The sequence below is a fragment of the Sarcophilus harrisii genome, chromosome 3, assembly GCF_902635505.1.
Source record: "Sarcophilus harrisii chromosome 3, mSarHar1.11, whole genome shotgun sequence".
NCBI classification, from domain to species: domain Eukaryota; kingdom Metazoa; phylum Chordata; class Mammalia; order Dasyuromorphia; family Dasyuridae; genus Sarcophilus; species Sarcophilus harrisii.
The window spans coordinates 537,134,140-537,159,802 of NC_045428.1; the positions used below are offsets into that span (position 1 = coordinate 537,134,140).

General features: G+C 36.8%; 1 protein-coding gene and 1 pseudogene across 1 annotated transcript; both read left to right on the forward strand.

The window, feature by feature from the left end:
- The first annotated feature begins 7,603 nt into the window (after positions 1–7,603).
- Positions 7,604–9,327, forward strand: LOC116422623 (interferon-induced very large GTPase 1-like). Its single transcript, XM_031961497.1, has one exon. It carries the CDS (start codon positions 7,604–7,606, stop codon positions 9,278–9,280), a length of 1,677 nt encoding a protein of 558 aa, XP_031817357.1. The 3' UTR covers positions 9,281–9,327.
- The window catches only part of LOC116422624, a 62,584-nt pseudogene continuing 46,215 nt past the window's right edge, over positions 9,295–25,663 (forward strand).

Genomic DNA, 25,663 nt, shown 5'->3' on the forward strand with positions numbered 1-25,663 from the left:
TCATGGTTTGAAGTCTGTTCTTCTCTGCCACCATAAAAGCTATCTATGATCAGAGCTCTTTTTTGCTTTTTTGTTCATTTTTAAAGTTTGAGGTATGCTCTTAGGACAAAGGACAGATTGTCCCAAGCTATCTCTACAGGCAATAGTGACTTTATACTGCTCTGGGGTGGATGCTGCTGGCTTCTTCCCTGCTGCGTGGGAGTGGCCAAGTCCCATGTTTTTCTGGGGTTCTGTGGGTCACTATTTGCCTTTTGTATTTGCATTGTATGTCTCACAAATAGTCTGCTTATCCATTGACTTCTGAACTAGGATAGAGTAGCCAATAATGCAGTATTTGAGCTAAGAGCCTCCTGGTAGATTCCCTGCACCCCTTTCCACTTCTCCCCCTCAGCCAAAGGGCCACTTCACTCGGTCCTTAAACTGTGCTTATGCTTGACCATCTCCTCCTACTCCTGTGCTTGATTGAAACAGACTTATTCTGAAGTTATTCCTAAATACCTTCTGCTGGAAATTTGTTACATTCCAAATATTTGTGTTTTCTGTCATTCCAAAACTAGTTCAGTGGCTTGATATGATGTTGATTTGAGGGAACCCAGGAAGAGCTCATGCAAAGACCTGTCTACTCTCTATCATCTTGATTTTATGCCCCCATCACCATCCTGCCTCATCCCCCTAGTTCCCCTCTTGAACCGCATCCTCACTTCTAATAAAAATATTTGCCTAGATAAGTTTATTTCTATTAATAGCCTTGCTGTAAATTATAGTCATAGTTATTCTTGGATTAAATATAAGTGACAGGAAGATGAAAAACATGCTGACTATTGATCACCTGTCAGTGTTCCCCATTCTCATGAAAATTTCCTATTCTTGTCAAGCATGGTTAAAAGAGATAGGTTTCCATGATGATAATGACAAGTCCCCAAATATCTCAACAAATCAGACAGAGTAAATCCCTATGAGAATCAATATCATGTTTTAGTGTTCCTCATTTATTATGTTCCCCTTTCTGACGGTTCTCATTTATCTCCATAAACATGCTCTGTAAATTCATTTCTGAGTCCTTGTACTAATTGAAGTGATCTTGGACCCAGTTTTTTTTGGCAAACTATTATCAATGAATAATACCCTATGATGGAAATGTTGTTTTCTTTTTGACTCACTTTACTTATTCACAGATTTCAATCATGATATTATGGTACTGTAAAAGTGACAATCTGAATACAGAGAAGCATGAAAGAGTTTTATGAATTGATGTAATATATCAGTGTTCCTGTTATAGGCACAGGAGTCTCTAGGAACACTAACCCAACACAGTCTCCAATATGTCACCAGAGTCTTTCAGGGCTACAACAGGAAAGAAAACTCCCATGTGGGAATTGCAGAAGGAGAAGGAGTGAAAGAGCCCGAGTCATTACCTGCCTTGAGACTGTAGGAGACGGAGTCAAAAGACAGTGATGATAGCAGAAGTTGAGGCTCATTCTAGGCTATTTCATCCATAATTGTAGAACAATGACAGCAGCATCCAGGCTACTTGGGAATGGAACTAAAAAAACTAGAAAAAGAATAAATTAAAAACTGCTGATAAAATAATAAATTTGAAATTCTGAAAATAAAAGGGAAGATTAATAAAAGTGAAAGTAAGAAAACTGTTGAAATAATAAAACTAAAAGTTGATATTTTGAAAAAACTCAACAAAATAGATAAACCTTTAGTTAATTTGATTAGAAAAAGGAAAGAAGAAAATCAAATTGTTGGTATCAAAAATGAAAAGGGAGAATTTTCCACCAATGAAGAGGAAATTAGAGCATTAAGTAGGAGTTATTTATGAGATGTTTTGCCTATATGACAATAAATCTGATCAGTTAAGTGAAATGGAGGTATATCTACAAAAATGTTGATTGCCCAGATTAACAAAAGAAGAAATAAATTACTTGAATAGTCCCATTTTAGAAAAAGAAATAGAACAAGCCATTAATCAACTCTCTAAGAAAAAAATCTCCAGGGCAGATGGATTTGCATGTGAATTCTACTAAATATTTAAAGAACAATGAATTCCAATACTATGCAAAGTATTTGAAAAGTTAGGGAAGGAAGGAGTCCTACCAAATTCCTTTTATGATATGGCACTGATACTAAGACCAGAAAGAGTGAAAACAGAAAGAAAATTATAGACTAATTTCCCTAATGAATATTGATGCAAAAATCTTAACTAAAATATTAGCAAAGAGAATACAGAAACATAGGTCATTTCCTTTCTAGAATATGGTGTTCCAGACACTCCAGTCTTTTATTGTAGAAGTTGCCAGATTCTGGATAATCCCACTGTTGCTCCTTGATATCACTGCAGCTTGCATTATTTTTTCATTGAGATTGTACTTCTTGAGTTTCACAGCAATGTTTGTTGGGTTTTCATTGTGGGATCTTTTTCTAAAGGGGATCAATAGATTCTTTCAATGAATATTTTCTCCTGTGTTTCTAGAATATCAAGGCAGTTTTCTTTAATGATCTCTTGGAGAATGCTACCCAGGCTCTTTTTTTGGTCATGGCCTTTAAGAAGGCCAGTAATTTTTAAATTGTTCCTTTTAGATCTTTTTCCTGGTCAGCTAATTTTTATTGTATAATTTTCTTCTGTTACTTTTTGTATCTCTTTTTCCAGTTGGTTATTTCTACATTTGAAGGTGTTGTTTTCTTCAGTGGATTTATTTTTTTGTATTTGGCCAATTATATTTTTTAAGGAATTGCTTTCTTCAGTCAATTTTTTTTCCTTCCTTTTCCAAGCTATTGACTCTGGAATATCTTATTTCATTTTTCATTTGTTTCTACCACTCTTATTTGCCTCTTAAAGTCTCTTATGAAGATTTCCAAGAAGACTCTTTGAGTTTGAGACCAATTTATATCATTCTTTGAGATTTCCTGTGTGGACATTCTGTCCTCATCCAAGTTGGTGTTTTCTTCTTCCCTGTCATCATAGTAGCTTTCTATGGTCAAGTTTTTCTTCTGTTTCTTGTTCATTTCTTTCTTTTTTACTTCTATGGTTGAGTTCTGGTTCTGATATAAAGGGGTCACTGCCCCAAGCTTCCTGTGCAGCTCTGAGCCATGGTTTTCAGCTCAGGGGAACCTTGTATTTACAGGGTGTAGCTTTGCATGCTTTTTTTTAGCCTGGTTTCCCAGAGTTTGGCTTCTGAGCTGGTTAGTAGGGGATCACTCACTGTGTACTAAGTACACAGTACTAAGCCAGTACTGGGGGGTTCCTGACATGCTATGAGTAAGTCCCCTCTCATCCACTTTCCCAGAGTCTATGTGAGTTGTGCTGAATACTCTTTTCACTTCAGTGATGATACTCATCTCTTTTGAAGTTTTTCCAGTCTACCTTGAGTTGGACAGTGATTTCATTGCATCACACTCTATTCAGAGGCTTGGTTTTAGGAAACTGGGAGAACTGAAACAGCTTCCAGGCTTTTACTTTGCCATCTTGGTTCCACCCTGGAAAGTTCTCTAGAATGTCTTTCCTATGGGAGAAGGATAAGACATGTTTGCTTGGTTTGCTTGCTTGTTCAGGAAACAAATTGTAGGAGTAGGCAGTTCATGAGAGTTGTTAAGGACCTAAATTAGTCTTGCTGAAAATAGAGACTTGTGGACAATTCAGACTGATGTAAAGGAGACTAGGCTTCCTCACAGAGTAATGAGCATTCCTGACTAGAGATATCAGAGTGAAGACTAGATGATTTTTGCTAGGGAAGTACTCATCTGTCTTGACGAACTGTCCAAGTTAGAAGGAGAAAGGGAAAACATTCTTTCCCTGACATGTACTTCTACTCACTCTATGAAATTATACTTTCTTATCCATCCCTCCTTCTATTTGTTTGGAGTTTTTTTTATTTTTCCTTAAGCAGAAAGTCATACATGGCTAACTGTAACATGCTGATGTCCAAAAAAATAATTGTGGTCTGCTTTTAGGGGACTTCTCTAGTCAAAATGATAGTCTTAGGATGGACTGTCTGTGAATTATGAAACCATTTCAGAGCTGTCCCTGCTTGCACACATACACTCTTAGCTCTGAAGAATATAATCAGAAAGAAAATAGAGCAAGAATTTTTTCAACTTGATGGATTAAAATTATGAAGCTCTTTTGTTTCCTCTTTGCATGATGTGGAAGTCACTGACCTTCTGATCTCAAGTATTGTTGCTGAATGTAATAATTTTGAGAAGCAGAAGTATTCTGGGAAATGAAAGTAAAAGGAACCTGACATCCTGTTTGCTGGGTTCTGAGGGGGAAAGGGTGCAAGTCCAGTGTGCTGGTATGTAAGGCTATATTTTTCTCTTGGAGTACCTAGTCTTCTAAGTCTCATTTATTTCAGACCCCATATCCATTTCCCCTAAAATTGATGACAGCCTTCCCTCTCTTTGACTGCTTTTCTGTTGAACTTTTCTATAATTGTCTAAAAAACTTTATGTGCATTTATTTGATGTTATGGGCCGGAACTCTGAAACAAGGATTCTTACAAGGTGTTAAATCAGTGAAATTGATAAAGACAATGGTTATCTAGTTTAGCATTGTGCTTAATAGTTCTCTAGTTCAGTACATGTACTTAGTTCTACAAGATTCACACTTATGATAATGTAAGTATAAGAGAGCGTATAAACTGGGACAAACTAAGCCAGAGTGAGAGCCAGAGCAGACAAGTGGACTGGAGGCAGGAGCTCAAGCTCTTGGAGCCAAGGAGAGAGACACATTCATTCCATCGTCCATCTTTGTGGTGACTGGAGGTTGAAGCACAAGCCTGGGGATGGAGAGAGAGATTCATTTCCATCTTCATCAGCCTTGTGGTGGCTGGCCTGTCCTCTTGCATTTTCTCCACTGAAACCAAGTCCCCTCTGAAGGCCATGAGAAAGCTAGCTGAGCACATGGCGAAGGAGATAATAAAGACTTTTGGACTCTGCCACCTGGCTATTCTTGTTGTGATTACTCAACTGAAATGAAGGCTGCTCCAAAGACCTCCAGAAAACCAAACTAGAACATTACAATTTGACCCTTGCTTTATCAAGTCAGAAAAGGATGAGATACAAGAGATGTCAATGTATCCCTTTGATTTTTCATCTTGGTATACTTATGTTCTTGAGCATTCCAACTGTGAGAAATAGCAAATATCTCCACCTTTTTACTCCATTTTCAACCTGTTTCCTTTTATTTCTTAAAAGTAAAAAAAAAAAAATAGAAAATTTATCTAGGTCCTGTATTTGGTATTGTTTCAGGGTATGCACTGCTTGATCAATGGTCTTCCTATTCTGTCTATTTACTTTCTGAGTTATTCCCTTCCCCAGCAAATCTCATTTAATTTTGCTTCATTTGCTCTGGCTTTCTTTCTGTGGGTCACTCTCGTAGTCCTAATGGCCAAGCTATTTTTACTCTGAGATTTTGCCTATAGCAAGGAAGAAAGGAAGGAAAGAAGAAAGGAAAAAAGGCAGAATGGATTTATTAATTATCAACAGTTTGCCCAATATTATGCTAAGCATTTTAAAAGTCTTATCTCATTGTGGGAAGTAGGTTCTCTTGTTATGCCCTTTTTACACTTGAGGAAACTAAGGCAAATAGATGCCATAATAAAGAGTGCAAGGTCTGGAGTCAAGAAGACTTATCTCCCTGAGTGAATATCTGGCCTCAGATACTGTACAAGTCATTTCATGCTGTTTGTGTCCGTCCCACATCTGTAAAATGAATTGGAGAAGGAAATGGAAAACCACTCCAAGATCTTTGCCAAGAAATCTCCATATGAGGTCATGCCAAGTTGGAAATGACTGAAATGACTGAAAACAAAAAGGCATTTAGATGGTAAATAACTTGCCCAGGGTAACACAGATAGTGTCTGGCACCATATTATAACTCAGGCTTTCCTGCTTCTAGGCCCAGTGCTCTGCCTACTTCACCACTTAGGTGCCTTAGACTTTTGGTGGTGTTATTCTGTTCTTCTGGGTTCAACCTTTAGGGTTCTCCTAACTGGTAGTATTTCTTCATTATGTTCACAGCTGTCTTCTTTTTACTAATATGTAAAACCCCAGTTCCTGGACTGTGATTTTGTGGCAGGACCTGGCGCTTGTACTCTTGTACTCTTGTACCCTTGCACAGGGTGGACAAATCATTTGTTCCCTTTCCCTCAGTAGCCTAGATGCTGCTATCATTGTTCTATAATTATCGATGAAATAGCCTAGAATGGAGCTCATCTTCTGCTATCATCACTATCTTTTCACTCCATCTCCTGGAGTCTCAAGGCAGGTACTAACTTGGGTTCTTTCACACTTTCTTTCTCCTTCTACAATTCCCACTTGGGAATTGTCTTTCCTATTGTGAGCCTGAAAGACTCTGGTAACATACTGGAGATTGTGTTAGGTCAGTGTTCCTGAGGACTCCCTTCTCTGCCACCCCCAATACATTTGGACCCCCTGGTACTACATCTGGATCTATTTCCTTCTGTGCTTACAGCAGGAACACTACTTTGAATTTAGGGAGGGTGCACCTTGAAAAGTTCAGCAGAGTAAATATGGTCAATCAAATTGTGTTTTATGTGTGTGTGTGTATGTGTATTTTATATATACATATATGTGTGTATATGTATATTTTATATATATAAATATACATATAGCTATAGACATATATGCCATAAAGATACATATATATGTATATATATATATTTCAAAGTGTTAATTAAATAATTTACTTAAATGAATTATAAGAATTAAGATAACAAAATTATTTCTGGGTGGAAAAAGTAGAACTTTAGATTTTTCTGTTAACCCCACCTCTCCCTCCCCCCACAAACTTGTCTTGCATTATTAATTTTGAATGTGGGGTTGGGAGGAAAGTAATGTTCTTCTTTAAACTTTTTCTCCTTGGTTTGAATTTTTTTATGGTTCAAGTGCTATTTTGTGTGTAGGGGCCAAATACTTTTCAACATATTTCCAAGGGGCAGCTAGGTGGTGCAGTGAATAGAGAACCAGCCCTGAAATCAGGAAGACCTGAGTTCGTTAGGCCTCAGACACTTAACACTTTCTGGCTGTGTGACTCTGGGCAAGTCACTTAACTCCAATTGCCTCAGCAAAACAAAACAAAACAAAACACATAATATTTCCAAGCCAGCATAAAAAGATCTGACAACTGTGTGAGTACATGAGACTATTTGTTAGGAGTTAAGAAGGAAAATGAGGAAAATGAGCTTAATGTCTTAGTCTCTGCTCTTTTGTGGCTTCACAGCCATTCAGGCCCCATTTACCAGTCACTCAATCAAAGAGCTTTTATTTGAATATAGAAGCTTTAAAGGAAAACAAGACAGAGTTTATATTTGAACCTTAGGTAGGAAGGATATCATCCAGTTTACCAAATATGGGCATGGAATGGTCAATCTTGGGCTCCAGAATAATTACTTTGGCAGCTGTACAGGTAAGAGATGGGAGGGGGGAGAGATGTGTGAAAGAAAAGCAAGAAATAAGACAAGCACAGCTACAGAAAATATGTCCTCTCAATGACTTGATGATATCAGTGCTTGAAATCCTTTACTCTTACTCAGAGAAAGACAATAGCACCAAGCTGTACTTCTTTCAGTGGCTCAGTATGTTTATGGACAACTTGACCAGAGGTGAGTTGGAAAAACTTCAGAAGAGGTACAACCACTTGTGGTCCTTGGTGCTGGCACAAAACCAAAAGGAATCAGGGGATGTGTCCTTGAAACATCACCAAGTGGAACTAGAGTCTGTCTCCAAGGACATCAGGGATTCCTCATTGGGTATTGAACATCTCCTGAGAGAGGTTGGCCAGATCTATGAAGCTTTGGAAGAAACTTCATCACAGAAGTTGTCCTCCCTTCCTGAAATTGCTGCTGACCTGATGATTTCTGGGTACCCCCTTGAGCTGATGGATGGGGATGCTTCCTATGTACCTCTGACATGGGTAGCAGCTGTTTTTGACAGATTAATTAAGAAAATTGGAGATGTAAAGATCTTTGTTCTTTCTGTTCTTGGCCTCCAAAGCACAGGGAAGTCCACTCTGTTGAATGCTATGTTTGGTTTGCAGTTTAATGTCAGTGCAGGGCGATGCACAAGGGGAGCTTACATGCAGTTGCTAAAGGTGGAGAAGACACTCTGGGAAGAACTGGGCTTTGGTTTTGTCCTTGTGATTGATACAGAAGGACTCCGGGCCCCAGAACTCGCCTGTAAATCACAGAATCGGGATAATGAGCTGGCCACTTTTGTTATTGGACTTGGAAACCTGACCTTGATCAATATATTTGGAGAGAATCCTTCAGAAATGCAAGATATCTTGCAAATTGCTCTCCAGGCTTTTCTGCGAATGAAGCAAGTGAACATTCTCCCAAGTTGCCTCTTTGTGCATCAGAATGTGGGTGAAATCACTGCCAAAGATCAAAACATGGAAGGAAGAAAGAGATTGCAGCAGAGACTGGATGAAATGGCAGCCACAGCTGCAGAACAGGAACAGTTATCAGATATCAGCCACTTCAGTGATGTCATTCGGTTTGATGTTAATACGCATGTCCATTACTTTGCCCATCTGTGGGAAGGGGATCCTCCAATGGCCCCTCCCAACCCCAGTTATAGCCACAATATCCAGGAACTAAAAAGAGGAATTCTTTTGGCTGCCAAAAAAGAATCTAGAGGCAGCATCCTGAAGGTTTCTGAGGTGAAAGTCCGGATCCAGGATTTGTGGAAAGCCTTGTTGAATGAAAATTTTATCTTCAGCTTTAGGAATACTCGGGAGGTCATGGTCATGATCAAACTTGAGACTATGTATAACAACTGGACCTGGAATTTAAGAAGTCATGTGTTAGGGTTACAGAACCAACTGACCAATCAGATTCAGAATGGGGAAATTCAGGATCTCCCAAGAAGTTTGATTGAAACGAATATTGCAGAAAAATATGAAGCTGTCAGGCAAGAGCTTCAAACTTATTTTGATGATGATCCAGAGAATGAAATCCTGATCCAGTGGAAGGGAAACTTTGAGAACAAACTGAGAAATCTTCAAGAGGCACTTGTTTCAGAAAGCATTAGAAAGTCCACTGATCTCCTTAGTGCAAGGAAAGGTCAAGATAAACTGAATAAAAAGAAATCAGAATATGAAAAAGAGCTTTTATTAAGAAGCAGAGATGTGGCTCTTTCCTATCTTGGTAAAGAATTAAGTGAGGAGGAGCTAAGAGAAATATTCATTCCACTCTGGACAAAATGGGTCCATGAAGTATCCTCAAATTTCCTCCTGTGGAACATCCCAAATTGATGTAGATTTGGAGAATGTCTTTTCTGGACTATTTTAAACAGGAGTGCACTGTAAAGGGCAAACTTTGGAGATCATTGCCGTTGGAAACATTTTTCCATTGATTATGAGAAACATGTGAAAAATGAAGAAGATTTGAAAGGTGTCTTCACACACCCTCCCTAGCAGGGAGGATAAAGAGGATTATAGATGAAAACTACCAAAAGATTACTGACCTGGTCATGGTAACAATTGAATCTAAATTGAAAATGCAAATGGATTATGATAAAAGTTACCTACGAACTACTGCAGTTGGATAGACAAGCACACTGATTCTGCATCTGATGAGGCACGGTACACATTTACAAATGAATACAAAATAGATTTGTCCTTATGCTTATGCTATAGAGCAGCAGCTTCTTTTAGGGACATGCACACAGCGTTCAAGAGAGCCCATGATCCTGTCATATACCTAGAAAACAAGAGAGAGGATTTCTTTATGTGTTTTAAGATTTCTTGCCAAGGTGCAACCTCTATCACAGCATTTGCCGACTTCCTATGGAGTAAGCTCATTGCTTCCTTAGATATAGCCATTTGGAAAAAGATAGCCCTTGACCTTGCTGGGGACATTAGGGCTAACTCTCCTGCCTTTAATGGAAATAAATCCAACTTGGAGAAACACATTCTCATCTCTCTGGCTAAGGAAGAAAACTTTGAGGATTATTGGCAATATATTCATACACCAAAGAAATTTTTTGAGAAATACATTAAAAAAGAGATCCGCACATATTGTGTGAGTAGGGGAAATGAGACACTGAAGAATTTTGTAAATAACAGTCTGGAACATTTTAAGAAAATCATTTTCTCTGCTATTCATGAATCAACTCTGGTGGCTAAGGACCAAAAATAATTCTGTATTCAGGTGGCTAGACACATTGTGTAAAAATCTAGGTGTCATTTGACCCCTCCAAGAGAAGAGCTAAGAAATATTGGAACACCAGGTGATAACTGACATTGAATTCCTCAAAGAAGCTATGAATGAATATCTAGATATTGAACCAAAACATTGAGAAATTGTGAAAGGATATTTCTAACGAAAATTGAATCTGACACTCAGATCATGTTTCGATCAGCTTAGTGCTGTTGGAAGCAATGCCCCTTTGTAAAGCACTTGCACAAATAAGGTCACAAACTGTGAAGACCACAGTGTCCCCTTCCATCGTTCTAATGCTGTTCCCGGTGGCCATCGCTGGCATGAGACTGGATGAGTTTCTCACCACTTCGGCACCACTTCTGTATGGCAAGATGATGTGTTTATTCTTCCTGATGCATAGCTTATCCCATAAGTGAAGTACCTTATCGTCAGGCAGGTGGTGAATATGCCACATGGAGCATCACCAGATACCCACCAACCATATTGGAAATGGTTTGTGTGTCGCTTCAGATCAGAATTGAAGAGAAGTACAACATCAAATTGAGAACAGAGGTCAGATTCTGAAATTGTTCAGGAATCACTAAAGAAGATGTTCTGAATGACATGAATAAATAATGATTCTGGGTGATTAATTAAGGGAGCCTTAAAGGCAGAGCACCAGAGAACTTCTGAAGTTCTTGGTTACAACTTTTTCTTCAAAGATGAATATTGGAAACATAGGGATTACCAGGACATAATGCAATCGTCAAAGCTCTATATCATTGGTTTAAAATGATTTTTTCAGACAGAGTAGACAACTGAGAACCCAAAAGCACTTGTTCTAATTTTGAATTTTCAATAAGCAAAATATAAATTATTTATGGATGAACCTTTTTGGGAAAAAATTGTTGAAAGATCTCAAAAAGGAGCTTCATAAAATAGAATATCAGAAGCTACATCAAATATCAGTGTAAGTAAAAATAGTTGTATAACTTCCATCATAAAAAGAATCTAACCTTAGAAAATTATCAAAGAAATAGAAAAGTTAGAATCTTATGCATACATTATAGAATATTGAAAATATTTCTTACCCCTCAAATTAACATAGATCTTATAGGAAGCATTTAAGAATGGAAAATATTTTTACATCAATCATTTGTGACAAGATACAAAAAATTTTCAATTAACAAACACATAATATAAAAGCTCCATTTTCTATTAGATTAAATGTTGGAAGGAAATAACGTACAGAGTTCAAAAGAAAATGTTTAAAGTTTAGTAACCATTAAGAAAAATAATCCTGAAAACCACTATTAATAGAAACCAGAATTGTAACAACTCCAGAGGTTTTACCTCATACCAATCTATTGGAACAATGTGACAAGAGGTAAAAGTAACTATTTTGTGGGCAGTGGTATTGTAGAAAGGCAGATAGAGTAAAAGGTACAAGATTGAAATGTAATTGTGGGAAATATTTAACAAACTACATGAAAATACAATAAAACACAGATAATATGAGGTTCTTTAAATCAATATGAGTCCACACAAATTGATATTCATGATTTATTCATCTCCTTTCTATTTGAATTCTGACGTATTAAAATTAAAAGTTAATCAATGGTGGAACTGTGTTTTTTGGTACCATTCTGAAAATTATTTAAAATTACACAATTATGGTGAACGGTATTATCACTTCATTCAATGATTCTTGTTCAGCATTATAAATCCTGGAGATTGTCAAAAGAAAAAAAGATTTTGTTTCAGACAAAATAGTTCCAAAACCACTTTTATGGAAGGAACTGGAACAAAGTAAAGTTCATCAATAGGCAATTACTGAAAAATTGTGGTTTCAATATAGTGACATATTGGTATTTATAGATCAATTCCATTTATTTTATTCGTATGCCTCAGTGCACTGATAACATATAATTTAGTTGTTATAAATCATAGACAAGAAGCATTTATGAGATTTTCCATACGTTGATAAGCATTGATTCCACATATTCCTGTTAACCAAAATCATCCCCGGTTATTGGTGCTTCCTTTTTCATTTTATGTTTTATTTCATTAAGTGAGCCCTTATTGTAGATTTAAGTCATAGCTGGTCTACGATCAAATATAAAGGAAAACACCCCTGAGGATTGCTCACTGGGGTCAAAATTCTGCTCACATGAAAATTCCCCATTTCGTTAATGATTGCTTTAACATAGGTTTCTTGACTATGGAAAGAAAGTTGAATCTTTACAAAGTGTTAAGACATTGAGTTGATAGATATCAATAGTTATCTGGTTTGGCATGGTCCAGGTGATTGATTTGATCTTAGAAAAGAGATATTTGGGCCAGAACTTAAAACAAGGTACCAAGTGGAACTGATAGAAAACAATGCTTGTGTTCACACCTTAGAGAGCTCATAAGTATCTAAGTACCAATGGAGTTCACCTGTTTGGGAGAGTCAGAGTTTAGAATGATAATCACCACACCTCCTCAAGGCTAGAGAGCACTCTGGGAGATAACCCAGAATCCCTCTCCTCCAGAAGGCGGAGTTAACCCTTTGGGAGATCACATAGAGGGAGCCTTGAGCTGGGGAGTTACTTGAGCAGTGACTCTGAGTTACTACTTGAGTTAGTTACTTGAGGGAGTTACCGGAAACCTGTGAGCTTTGAGAGAGTTTTACTTGAGTCAGAGATGCTCTTTTGAACCATACAAGCTCTATTCGAGTCAAGAGATTCATTGCATCTCCAACTTTTTGGTGCTGACTGGAGGCTGAAGAAGCAGAAAAGCCAAGGGACAAAGCTGCAAGATCTCTTGAGCCACAGAGAGTTAGCCCTCAACTAACCGGGCTATTTTGAAGGAGAAATAATGTTTGCATTTTACCAGCTGGATGCATTTTGGAGTAATTATTGATTGTAACTGAACCAAGGTTGCCTCCAGAAAACCTTTCACAGGAAGTCTCAAACCATCTTTGAACCTCACTGAGAATCAACATCATGTACCTCAATATGGATTCATGTTTCCTTTATTAACAAATTAAAAATGAATATGCACAAACAAAATTAATAGTTGTTTTTCTAAGTCATTATGCTTTCATGTAGATTTATATTCAGTGTTTATTTGTCCCTTTTCTATTTGAGTTTGACATGTTAAAATTCAGTATTTCACCAATATACCAATATACCAGCCTAATCAATACAGTTTGATGTTTCCTCATGTTCGTTCATAAAGTGCTTTGTCAATTCACTTGCTTCTTTTGTGCCAACTTGGACCAATTTTTTTTCTTTTTGACAAACTGCTAGCTACAAATTAGTAAATGGGTTTTGTTTCAATTTATTTTGGTATCAGTCTCCATTTAAAGAAATTGGAATCATGACATCATAATAGGTAAATGATAATCATGCAAGTTGAATCCAGGGAAGCATGAAAAGTTTTGTCAATTGATATAACATGAAGTTTATACATATATATAGACAGTGTAAATTAAAAAGACAACTAAAGCAAATCAAAATGAATGTTTGCAAATACAGAAAGATACATATACTACCCAACCTTAGTAGATGTGGGTGGATCCATAGGTATGTAATTTTAGATACCTCAATGTATTTACTGCTTATTTAAATTTTTTTCTCTTCACAACAGGGGCAGCTAGGGTGATGCTGGCTTATGAAAGGGCAACTTCTTTAGAATCTATGGTACATAGGTGACCATTCATTTCTTCTTAGAAGATTTGATGTCCAGTAACCCTGGTGTCCATTTTAGAAGAGTCACATGACCCCCCAGGTCATAACCCATCATGTCCAGCCATATATATACAGAATTGTTTCTTTTGTTAAGGTCAAATGAGTACCCCAGGATCACACAGTATTTTTACCAGTGCACAGACACAGATTAGTTTTGTCTCAAATCTCCGTGGTCCCTCTCATGAGTAGTAAAGATAATGACTTTCTGAGAAAACAGAAACCTGTTAGAATTATTATTTACTTTATTTAAACCATTATTATTTTGACACATATACTAGTGTAACTAAAAATAGTATTTCATTTTCCCCGATTATACATAAAGATACTTTATCCTCCATTTTATAAAATTTTGAATTCTAAATTTTTCTTCCTCATTTTCTTTCCCCCTCTTGTCTTTCTAAATGATTCTCAATTGGATATCATTTCATATACATCATGTAAAATATGTTTCTACATTAGCAACAGTTGGTAAAAGAAGAAAGAGATCCAAGAGAAAACCTCACCTCAAAAAAGGAAAGGAAAATTCAGCCCGTATCTTCAGGAACCTTATTAGTTCTTTTTCTAGATTTAGATAAACATTTCCAACAGTTTAAATCTATTGTAATAGTTTTGATTATTATGTTGCTGAGAAGAGCCTGAAGTTATTCATGGTTGAAAATTACACTGTGCTGATGTTTATTTGGAACCGTGCTCTTCTTGTATCTCGCTCATTTTAGTTTGCATCATAGGTACATATCTTTCTAGTTTCTTTTGAATTTGCTGCCATTATTTCTCATTGCACAATATTATTCCATTACCATGGATATACTGCAGCTTATTCGACAGACTGCTGTACGACATCCCCTCAGTTTCCAATATTTTGCATCATGAAAAAAGGGCTGCTATAAATATATGTTATCTATCACTTCTCACCACATATATCTTTTGGTTGAGTCAAAGGGTATTCACAGTTTGGTTATCCATTGGGCATCATTCCAAATTGCTCTTCAGAGTGGATACCAACTCTACCAGTAACGGCACCAGTATCCCAATTTTCTCATATCCCGTTCAACACTTACCACTTTCATTTTTAGTTATGTAGGTCGATCCTGATACTTCAGTGTCATTCATAATTTTTAAATTTGGAGATTGAATCTAATGCCTCACACAGGATTAGGATTATGTTTCTCGTTGATTCTGTTGCCAAAATAGTTGCCAGGGCACTTAGGTCTAAATTCAGGCCAGGTCAAGAACTACCTTGTTCCAGCGAGACTTTAGGGAGGATAGTAGTTTTAAAAATCATGTGATGGACATTGCACTTTGGTAGGAAACCTGAAAGGTCATGAGGTTGTCTTCTTCTTATTTTCTATATATAACAATATTGTTTATTCTCTTGAATGATGAATGCATATCCTCACCCTATCCATTGTTTTTATACAATAATACCTACACCAATATATATATATATATTATATATATACATGAACAAAGAGATATAGAGAGACACAAACAAACATACAGACACATACAGAGACAGGAGGGAGAGAAATAGACAAGATAGACGGACAGACACAGAGAGGCAGAGACAGAAAGAGAGAGAGAAAAGAGACAGAGATCAACAATTTTGTTTCCCTGTTTGCAAATGTATTCAAAACTTTTCACAACTACCTTAGGACCACTGACAAAGCACTTTGACTCCTCTGTTGTCTTAATTTCCTCAAGTGTTTGAAGCAGACCTCACTCCCATTCAGATTTTATATGAAAAAATTTCTACATACCATAAATGGATGAACAACTTACCCCTTAAATATCTTTCTGTGTATCCGACATACATTTAGTAATATGCCTTGCACAGTAGGTTTTATGTATACATAGTAAATAATATACATACACATGTATGTATGTATATGTACATATTGGATATAGAATTTCAAAAATCTTTGGTGCATAATATTTTAGTGGGACAGCTAGTGTATACCAACATTTGCCCTCAATAACCAATCCAGTTAGACCTGGGCAAGTACCTTCATCTTTATTTGCTCAGCTTACTTGAGGGCTATTCCCTTCATCCTTCATCCTCATGACACTTTCACCAAAAATAGACCAAAAGAACATATGTGGGATGGTCCATGTATTTCCAGAATTTATTGGGCCATAATAGCTTTATGACCAGACCAGTTTCCCGTAAATCCTCCACAGATTTTTCTGTAGGTTATAATAACCTTGTTACATGTTTAATCCTTTCAGTGGATTCCAACTTTTCATTTAATATAGAAGTGTTTTGCCATTTCCTTCTCTGGCTCGTTTCACAGATGAGGAACTGGATGTAAACAAGGTTAAGTGATTCTGCCCATCTCACATAGTGGATCAATATTTGAACTCTTCTTCCTGACTCCAGGCCAAGTGCTCATCCATTGTTATACGTACCTGCCCCCTAGTGGCCTTGTGGGTTTCCAAACCTCCTGATTAGAGTCCTCCTGATCTCAGCATTTTTGAGAAAGCAGAAGTTCAGGACTCTGTCAGTGCAGGATTCCAAGATCCATGACTTTGAGAACTGTCAGACAAGGGAGTGTCACTTTATGGATAAGTCAGGAGACCGGCCGGTGTTCATGTCAGAGAAGTACATCCCAACCACAAGTGTGTTCCTCACCTTGAGTCTCTTCTTGTATTATTCTTATGAGTGGCCTCCCTCCACCGTGAGCCTGGCTACTACTTTTTTTTTTTTTTAATTTTTTATTTATTTATTTATTTATTTTTTATCATAGCTTTTTGTTGATAGAACATATGCATGGGTAGGTTGTCAACATTGTCCCTTGCAATCACTTCTGTTTCAACTTTTCCCTTCCTTCCCTACAACCTCTCCCGTAGATTACAGGCAGTCTCATACATGTTAAACATGTTAAAGTATGTCTTAAATACTATATATGTGTACATATTTATACAGTTCTCTTGTTGCACAAGAAAAATCTTATTTAGAAAGGTAAAAATAACTTGGGAAGAAAAACAAAAATACAAGCAGTCCACATTCATTTCCCAGTGTTCTTTCTCTGGATAGAGCTGGTTCTGTTCATCACTGATCAATTGGAACTGAATTGGATCTTCTCATTGCTGAAGATACCCACTTCCATTAGAAATGATCCTCATATAGTATTATTGTTGAAGTATATAATGAATTCCTGATTCTGCTCATTTCACTTAGCATCAGTTCACGTAAGTCTCTCCAAGCCTCTCTGTATTCCTCCTGCTGGTCATTTCTTACAGAACAGTAATATTCTATAACATTCATATACTACAATTTACCCAACCATTTTCCAATTGATGGGCATCCATTCAATTTCCAGTTTCTAGCCACTACAAAAAGGGCTGCCAGAAACATTTTAATCCACACAGGTCCCTTTCCCTTCTTTAATATCTCTTTGGGATATAAGCTCAGTAGTAACACTGCTGGATCAAAGAGTATGCACAGTTTGATAACTTTTTGAGCATAGTTCCAAATTGTTCTCCAGAATGGTTGGATCTGTGGACAACTCCACCAACAATGCATCAGTGTCCCAGTTTTCTCATATCCCCTCCAACATTCATCATTATCTTTTCCTGTCATCTTAGCCAATCTGACAGATGTGTAGTAGTATCTCAAAGTTGTCTTTGAATTTCTCTGCTCAATACTGATTTGGAACACCCTTTCATGTGAGTAGAAATAGTTTCAATTTCATCATCTGAAAATTGTTCATATCCTTTGACCATTTATCAGTTGGAGAATGGCTTGATTTCTTATAAAATAGAGTTAATTCTCCATATATTTTGGATATGAGGCCTTTATCAGAACCTTTAACTGCAAAAATGTTTTCCCAATTTATTGCTTCCCTTCTAATCTTATCTGCATTAGTTTTGTTTGTGCAAAAGCTTTTTAACTTGATATAATCAAAATTTTCTATTTTGGGATCAGTAATGATCTCTAGTTTTCTTTGGTCACAATTCTTTCCTTCTCCACAAGTCGGAGAGGTAAACTATCCTATGTTCTTCTGATTTATTTATAATCTTGTTCTTTATGCCTAAATCACGGACCCATTTTGATCTTTTCTTGCTGTATGGTGTTAAGTGTGGGTCAATGCCTAGTTTCTGCCATACTAATTTCCAGTTTTCCCAGCAGTTTTTGTCAAGTGGTGAATTCTTATCCCAGAAGTTGGAATCTTTGGGTTTGTCAAATACTAGATTGCTATAAATATTGACTATTTTCTCTTGTAAACCTAACCTATTCCACTGATCAACTAGTCTATTTCTTAGCCAATACCAAATGATTTTGGTAACTGCTGCTTTATAATACAGTTTTAGATCTGGTCCAGCTAGGCCATCTTCCTTTGATTTTTTTTTTCCCATTAGTTCTCTTGAAAGTCTTGACCTTTTGTTCTTCCAGATGAATTTTGTTGTTACTTTTTCTAGGTCATTAAAATAGTTTTTTGGGAGTCTGATTGGTATAGCACTAAATAAATAGATTAGTTTAGGTAGTATTTTCATCTTTATTATATTTGCTTACCCTATCCAAGAGCACTTAATATTTTTTTCAATTGGCTAGATCTGACTTTATTTGTGTGGAAAGCGTTTTGTAGTTTTGTTCATATAGTTCCCTTGGCAAATAGATTCCTAAATATTTTATACTATCTAGTTACTTTAAATGGAATTTTTTTTTTGTAACTCTAACTGCTGGATTTGTTAGTGATATATAAGAATGCTGATAATTTATGTGGGTTCATTTTGTATCCTGCAACTTTAGTAAAGTTGTGGATATTTCTAATATCTACTAATTAGTAGAATCTCTGGGGTTCTCTAAGTATACCATCATCTCATCTGCAAAGAGTGATAATTTAGTTTCTTCATTACCTTCTCTAATTCCTTTAATTTCTTTCTCAACTCTTATCATTGAAGCTAGCATTTCTAATATAATATTGAATAATAATGGTGATAGTGGGCAACCTTGTTTCACTCCTGATCTTACTGGGAATGGTGCCAGTTTATCCCCATTACATATGATGCTTACTGACAGTTTTAAATAGATGCTACTGACATTTTAAGGAAAAGTCCATTATTCCTATACTCTCAAGTATTTTTAGTAGGAATGGATGTTGGATTTTATCAAATGCTTTTTCTGCATCTATTGAGATGATCATATGGTTTTTATTAATTTGGTTATTATATAGTTAATTATGCTAATAGCTTTCCTAATATTGAACCAGCCCTGCATTCCTGGTATAAATCCTATTTGGTCATGGTGTATTATCCTGGGGGATGATTTTCTGTAATCTTTTTGCTAATATTTTATTTAAGATTTTAGCATCAATATTCATCATGGAGATTGTTCTATAATTTTCCTTCTCTGTTTTCAACCTACCAGGTTTAGGTATCAGTACCATATCTGTGTCATAAAAGGAATTTGGTGGGACTCCTTCAATTCCCTATTTTTTTTTTATATAACATTGGAGTTAATTGTTATTTAAATGTTTGATAGAATTCATATGTAAATCAATCTTGTCCTGGGGATTTTTTTCTTAGGGAGTTGATTAATAGCTTGTTCTATTTGTTTTTCTAAAATGGGACTATTTAAGCAATTTACTTCCTCCTCTGTTAATCTGGGAAGCCTATATTTTTGAAGGTAGTCATCCATTTCACTTAGGTTATCAAATTTCTTGGCATAAAGTTGAGCAAAGTAACTCCTAATTATTGCTCTAATATCCTCTTCATTAGTGGAAAGATTTTCCTTTTTATTTTTATAACAATTTGATTTTCCTCTTTCCTTTTTCTAATCAGATTTACCAAAGGCTTATCTATTTTACTGTTTTTTTCATAAAACCAATTCTTAGTTTTATTTATTAATTCAATAGTTTTTTTTTACTTTCAATTTATTCATTTTCTCTTTTAATTTTAGAATTTCAAGTTTAGTATTTGATTGGGGGTTTTTAATTTGGTCTTTTTCTAGCTTTTTAAATTGCAAGCCCAATTCATTGATCTTCTCTTTCTCTATTTTATTCAAGTAAGCCTCTAAAGATATAAAATTTCCCCTTATTACTGCTTTGGCTGCATCCCACAAATTTTGCTATGTTGTCTTATTGTTGTCATTCTCTTGGGTAAAATTATTCACCCAATCATTCTTTAAGATGAGATTATTTAGTTTCCAATACTTTTTGGTCTATTTACCCCTAGCTTTTTGTTGAATGTAGTTTTTATTGCATTGTGATCTGAAAAGAATGCATTTCCTATTTCTGCCTTTCTGCATTTAATTTTGAGATCTTTATGTCCTAATATATGGTCAATTTTTGTATAGGTTCCATGAACTACTGAGAAGAAAGTGTACTCTTTTCTGTCTCCATTCAGTTTTCTCTAAAGATCTATCATATCTAACTTTTCTAATATTCTGTTTATCTCTTTAACTTCTTTCTTATTTGTTTTGTGGTTTATTTTATCTAATTCTTCAAGTGCAAGGTTGAGATTTCCCACTATTATAGTTTTGCTATTTCTTATTGCAACTCTATTAACTTCTTCTTTAGAATGTTAGATGCTATACCACTTGGTGCATAAATGTTTAGTATTGATATTGCTTCATTATTTATGCTACCCTTTAGCAAGATATAGTTTCTTTCCTTATCTCTTTTAATTAGATCAATTTTTGCTTTTGCTTGATTTGAGATCAGGATGGCTATCCCTGCTTTTTGACCTCACCTGAAGCGTAATAGATTCTGCGCCAGCCTTTTACCTTTACTCCATATGTGTCTTCCTGCTTTAAATGCATTCCCTATAAACAACATATTGTAAGTTCTGGTCTTTGATCCAGTCTGCTATCTGCCTCTGCTTTATGGGAGGGTTCATCCCATTCATATTTATGGTTAAAATTACTAATTCTGTATTTCCTGCTATCTTATTATCCCCAGGTTCCATCTTTTACAAGGATCCTCTTTGGCTTAGTACAGTTATAATCTTCCTGGTATAAAGTATTGGATTCTGCTGAGATGAAAGCCATCATCTCCTTTAGCTTTATCTAAAGAGTTGCACATTTTTCAAATGTAAAGTGCAGTGGTGCCTTCACCTTCCAGGTGTATTTCCGTTTTATTCTGTTTGCAGACACTTGATCTGTTGCTCCTAAGCATGTGTTGGTTCTTCAGGAACAGTTTGTACATACCAAAAAAGATTGTATACTATTCTGGGAGTAGCCAGATATAGCCAACCATAGACTCCATCTTTTGATGAGATGACTAAGCCTCTAATTTTTCAAACCACAGATTATTTTCCAAAACCATTACATTTAAGCCCTAATGAACATCTAATTACCCCACTAGACTTCAAGAAAGCCATGTAATAACTTCTAGCATTGGGAAGCCTGGATCACAGTAAACCCTTTTCTCTTTTTGGTCATGGACACAAAGGGTGGCCTCTGATGTGCTAACTGAAATGTTTTGACCCTCTCTTTGCCCTGTGGCATACTACTCTACTAAAGTTGACAGAGTTGTTTTGGGGGCAACTCTCTGCCTATGAATTGTGCCTGCTACTGCCCTGCTAATCAAGAAGGCATTTGATCCAGTTTTAGGAGCCTCTATGAGTATTCACTGAACCCATAAGGTCAAAAGTCTTTTGTTATGCCATTGGACTCAAACTTTTTTCTGAACAGAGATTATCCAGATAGGAGGTTATTCTGAGAGGTAAAAACAATGTCACTTTCAAACATTGCTCTATTCTTAAAACAAAAGCCCTACTCCCAGATATACCCATCTCAGGGGAGCCTCTCCATGATTGTACCTCCGTGGTAGACATGGCAAAAAGACCCCAGAGTGACTTTTCTGTCCACATTTTATATACTGATGAGTCTTCATTTTTGAGGGATGGCCTCTGGCACAAAGGTGTGCTGTGGGTTCTGACCATGACCATGTTTGTACATCCTCTTATGACTTAACCTCAGCATCCAAAATTCTGAATTCAGGAACTTACACAATCTTGTCATCTTGCTGATGGACATAGCATTAACAATCATTTATATCTATTCCTGTCATATTTTTGGAGTTTGTCATGCTGTGGAGATGTTAACTGCTGCACAATAATTTCCTGTTAAGTCATTATCAGTGCACTTCTATCACTGAACTTCTATCCTTTCTATGGCTTCCTTGTGCTCAGATCATTGTCCATTCTCCTGCCCATACTTATGGAACTGACTGTTTTTGGGGAAAATAAAGTGCACTCTTGCTGTTGCACATCCAAATGCCATTGATCCTAAGATCATGAATCTAAAGATGAAAGGAACTTGGGAGGGTATCTAGACTAACCCCCTTATTTCAAAGGTGAAAAAAAGTAGAGCCCCAAGTGGTTTAGGTGACTTAGGTTCACAAAGGAAGTACGTTTTCAAAGTGTGATATGAACCCAGATTCTCTGAACTCTTATTCACTGTCCTAGAATACCGGGGGCAACAGTTTTTTTACTCTACCACATTTTTTCTCCTGAGGCAATTGGGGTTAAATGACTTGCCTAGGGTCACATAGCAAGGAAATGTTAGATGACTGAGACCACATTTGAACTCAGGTCTTCCTGACTTCAGGGCTGGTGCTCTATCCACTACTACACCAACTAGCTGCCCCCACATTCTCTTTTTAAAAAGGCTTTATAAATATATCAGATTATTTGATAGGTTTTTTAAAGACTCTGGTGCTGGACCCTAGGCACCAGGCACTAGAAAGTTTTTCATGGTCTCTACTTGTTCTTTTTGAAATCAGTCCCCAGGATTTCTGACTTTTGCCTTGTTAAACTTTTGCTTGTTCTAGCCTGCGTCTTCTGACTTTCTCTGGCCTCTGGACTCAGAGAGCTTTAGTACCTATTCCTTATTGAACATTTTTTTTTCTCCCTAGCCATAGGCCAAGCCTTTAAATTTCCTAAGCTATTTCCTATGTAGAGGTCCTCAGGTCCAACTTATCCTATTATGATTCTTTGCCACTTATATCTGGGTGAACTAGAAGTAGAAGATCTGGATTCGAATTTCACTCAATGATACTTATTAGTTGTATAGCTCTGGCCACTGTTTTCACCTCTGGCCTTAGTTCTTTATCAAGGAAGGCAAGACAATTAGTCTAAATGCCCTGTGATTTCTCTTAGAGCTAAACCTATGATCCTGGCTGTGATTCTTCAGGAAGTCTCTCAGTTGTACAAAGCAAATAAAAGGAAATGGAAGTAATGAAGTTGTGCTTAGAAACGACATTCCCAAGTGTGTAATTTTGGAAGTACATCAGTGCTCTATGGTGAGAATGTATATGGGTTTGCCATCCTGCTAGAGAGAGCTGTGAAGGTAATGGAAATTAGGGAATTTTGAAGGGAGGTGAGTCATAGACATGGCTATTGAAGCCAGTAGGATAATAGGGGATTACAGAATGGAGAGCCAAATATGAAATGGGTGCCAGTCATTGAGCAAGTCCAAAGAAAGACCTGGGGGATGCTAAGTAATATCAGGATTTAGAAAAGGTGTTCCATTAAGAAGAAGGTAGCACACACTTAAAGAAAAAAACAAAACATAACAAAAGCAAAAAAGCCATATTTTTGGAAAGAGAATGATAAGCTAGTAGATTAGTGGTTTGAAAATGTTACTGAGAAGCAAGTAGCAGGCTGATCACTCTTGTCAGCTTCAGAAATACAAGGTGGAGGAGGTGTGGTTGAACAACAATCTGAAAAGCCTGCTTTTGTTAGTGGATTGAAAACTCCATGTGATGCAGCACACCATGTGTTGACCAAGAAAGCCTGTGTGGCTTAGACAATGTGAAGATAGGTCTAATGAAGAGGGTGGATTAATGAATCTCTTAGATCTCTGTTGGCTTTTACAGATTTTTTTAGGTTTACATGTCTATGAGAGTTTGAGTTAGTGCTGGAGATTCTTCTGCCTCGAGTACGAGATAACCTTAGGCTGGTATTTCCTTTTTTCTTTTCATTTTCTTCCTTAACATTTCAGATGAGGATAAAGGTTGAACCACTAGCCTTTGCTATTAAGTCAAAAGAATGGAGTTGTGCTGTTACCATTTGGCTCTTGTCTGTGCTTTTGACACAGAGAATGTATCATGAAGCTGTCAACTTCAAAATCTTGTACACTGGTGGGGATTTTTTCCTTTGAAGTATTGATCTTGTTTATATCTTGAACCACAAGGAACCTCTCTTGTCAGCTGGAAAAAGCCACAAGGGTTGTGTCTCTTTCAAGGTCTGATTCAAATGCTACTGCTTTCCTCCAGAAGGGATCAGAGGGGAAAGAGAGCTAAAATGGTTCCTGGAGAATTGAAAGCATCTTTGTGCACATGGTTCTTAGGTTCATTTATTTAGCCCTAATATCTCTCCTGAAGTATTATCTCTCACTTCAATTGACTCTTGGACATTTTGAATTGGACCACCCAAAAAAGTCCCAACCTCGACACACTATACTCCATAAACCCTAAAATTTATCTTTCCTTCTGGCTTCCATTATGATAATAATGCTAGTTAATACTTACATAGTGCTTACTTTGTGCCAAGTGCTATAGTGATTGTTTTACTGCAATCTCATTTGATCTTCACTACAACTTGGGAGCTGAAACAAACAGAGATTAAGTGACTTCCCCAGGCTCACACTGCTGGTTAGTATCTGGGACCAGGCTTGAATTTAGGTCTTTGACTGTTGACGTCACCCAGGTTTTCAGTCTGGTTGTTATCTTCACACCTCTTTCACACCATCCCCATCTAATCTGTCCATAAAGCCAGTCAGTGCTACCTTTGGAACTTTGTCATATATTCCCCATCTCTATGCTGACACCATACTGGTGCAGGCTCCTTACCTCATGTTGTGATATGGGAGCCACATGCCAGTGGCTGCTGGAAGTCTAACTCAGACCTGTAGAATGGATCTCTTCATGTGAGAGGATGATGATGATGATGATACAAGGAGACTGAAAGGCAGTTGCTGTTCTCTGACCTCTCTCCTCTTCCCTCTGCCTCCAATTTATTTCATTCCCAGTCCACAAGCAATACATGTGTCTGTAAAAACTGCTTTGCAACTCCTTCAGATGTTATGATTCATAGCTGTGAAGGCTCTCGGAGAATTGACCTGCCCCTTCACCTAGACATGGTCCTCAACAACCTCATATCTGGACTATGTTAATAGCTTGCTGCTTGGTTCTTTGTCTTAGGTCTTTTGCCTTTTCAGTTGTCCTTCAGTCAGCTATCAGAGTGATCTTCTTAAAGCAAAAAGCTGACCATTGTTGTGTAAACTCCATTGGTACTTCCAGGATAAATATTAAATCCTCTATTTGAATTTCAAAACCCTCATAACCATAACCTGTTAAAAAAAAAAAAACTCAGCTGTCTTAGACTTCATTTCTTTCCACATACTCTGTCATCTAGTGACACTGGCCTCCCTGTTCCCTGCACAAGACACTTCAATTTCTGTGAGTTTTCACAGCTATTCCCATGCTGTCTCTCTTCACCTTGCCTCTTCTCTCCCTTGATTTTCTTCATATCTCAGTTAAAAATCCCACCTTCTGCCAGAAACTTTTTCCTCCTAGTGCTACTATCTTCCCTCTGAGATTACCACTGTCATTCAGTTGTATATCTTATTTGTACATAACCTGGATATATCCCTTAGATTTTGAACTCCTTTAGATTAGGGATTTGTATAGAGCACTGAGTGTGATGCAGTCAGGAATTTCAAGTCATGAGTTCAAATATGACCTCAGAAACTTATTAGGTGTATGAGCCTGGAAGTCCTCTAACCCTTTTTGCCTCAGATCTTCAGATTTAAGA

Bases quoted from the DNA above. Each gene is read 5' to 3' on its own strand.
- LOC116422623 (XM_031961497.1), top strand. From the start codon at position 7,604: ATGTTTATGGACAACTTGACCAGAGGTGAGTTGGAAAAACTTCAGAAG.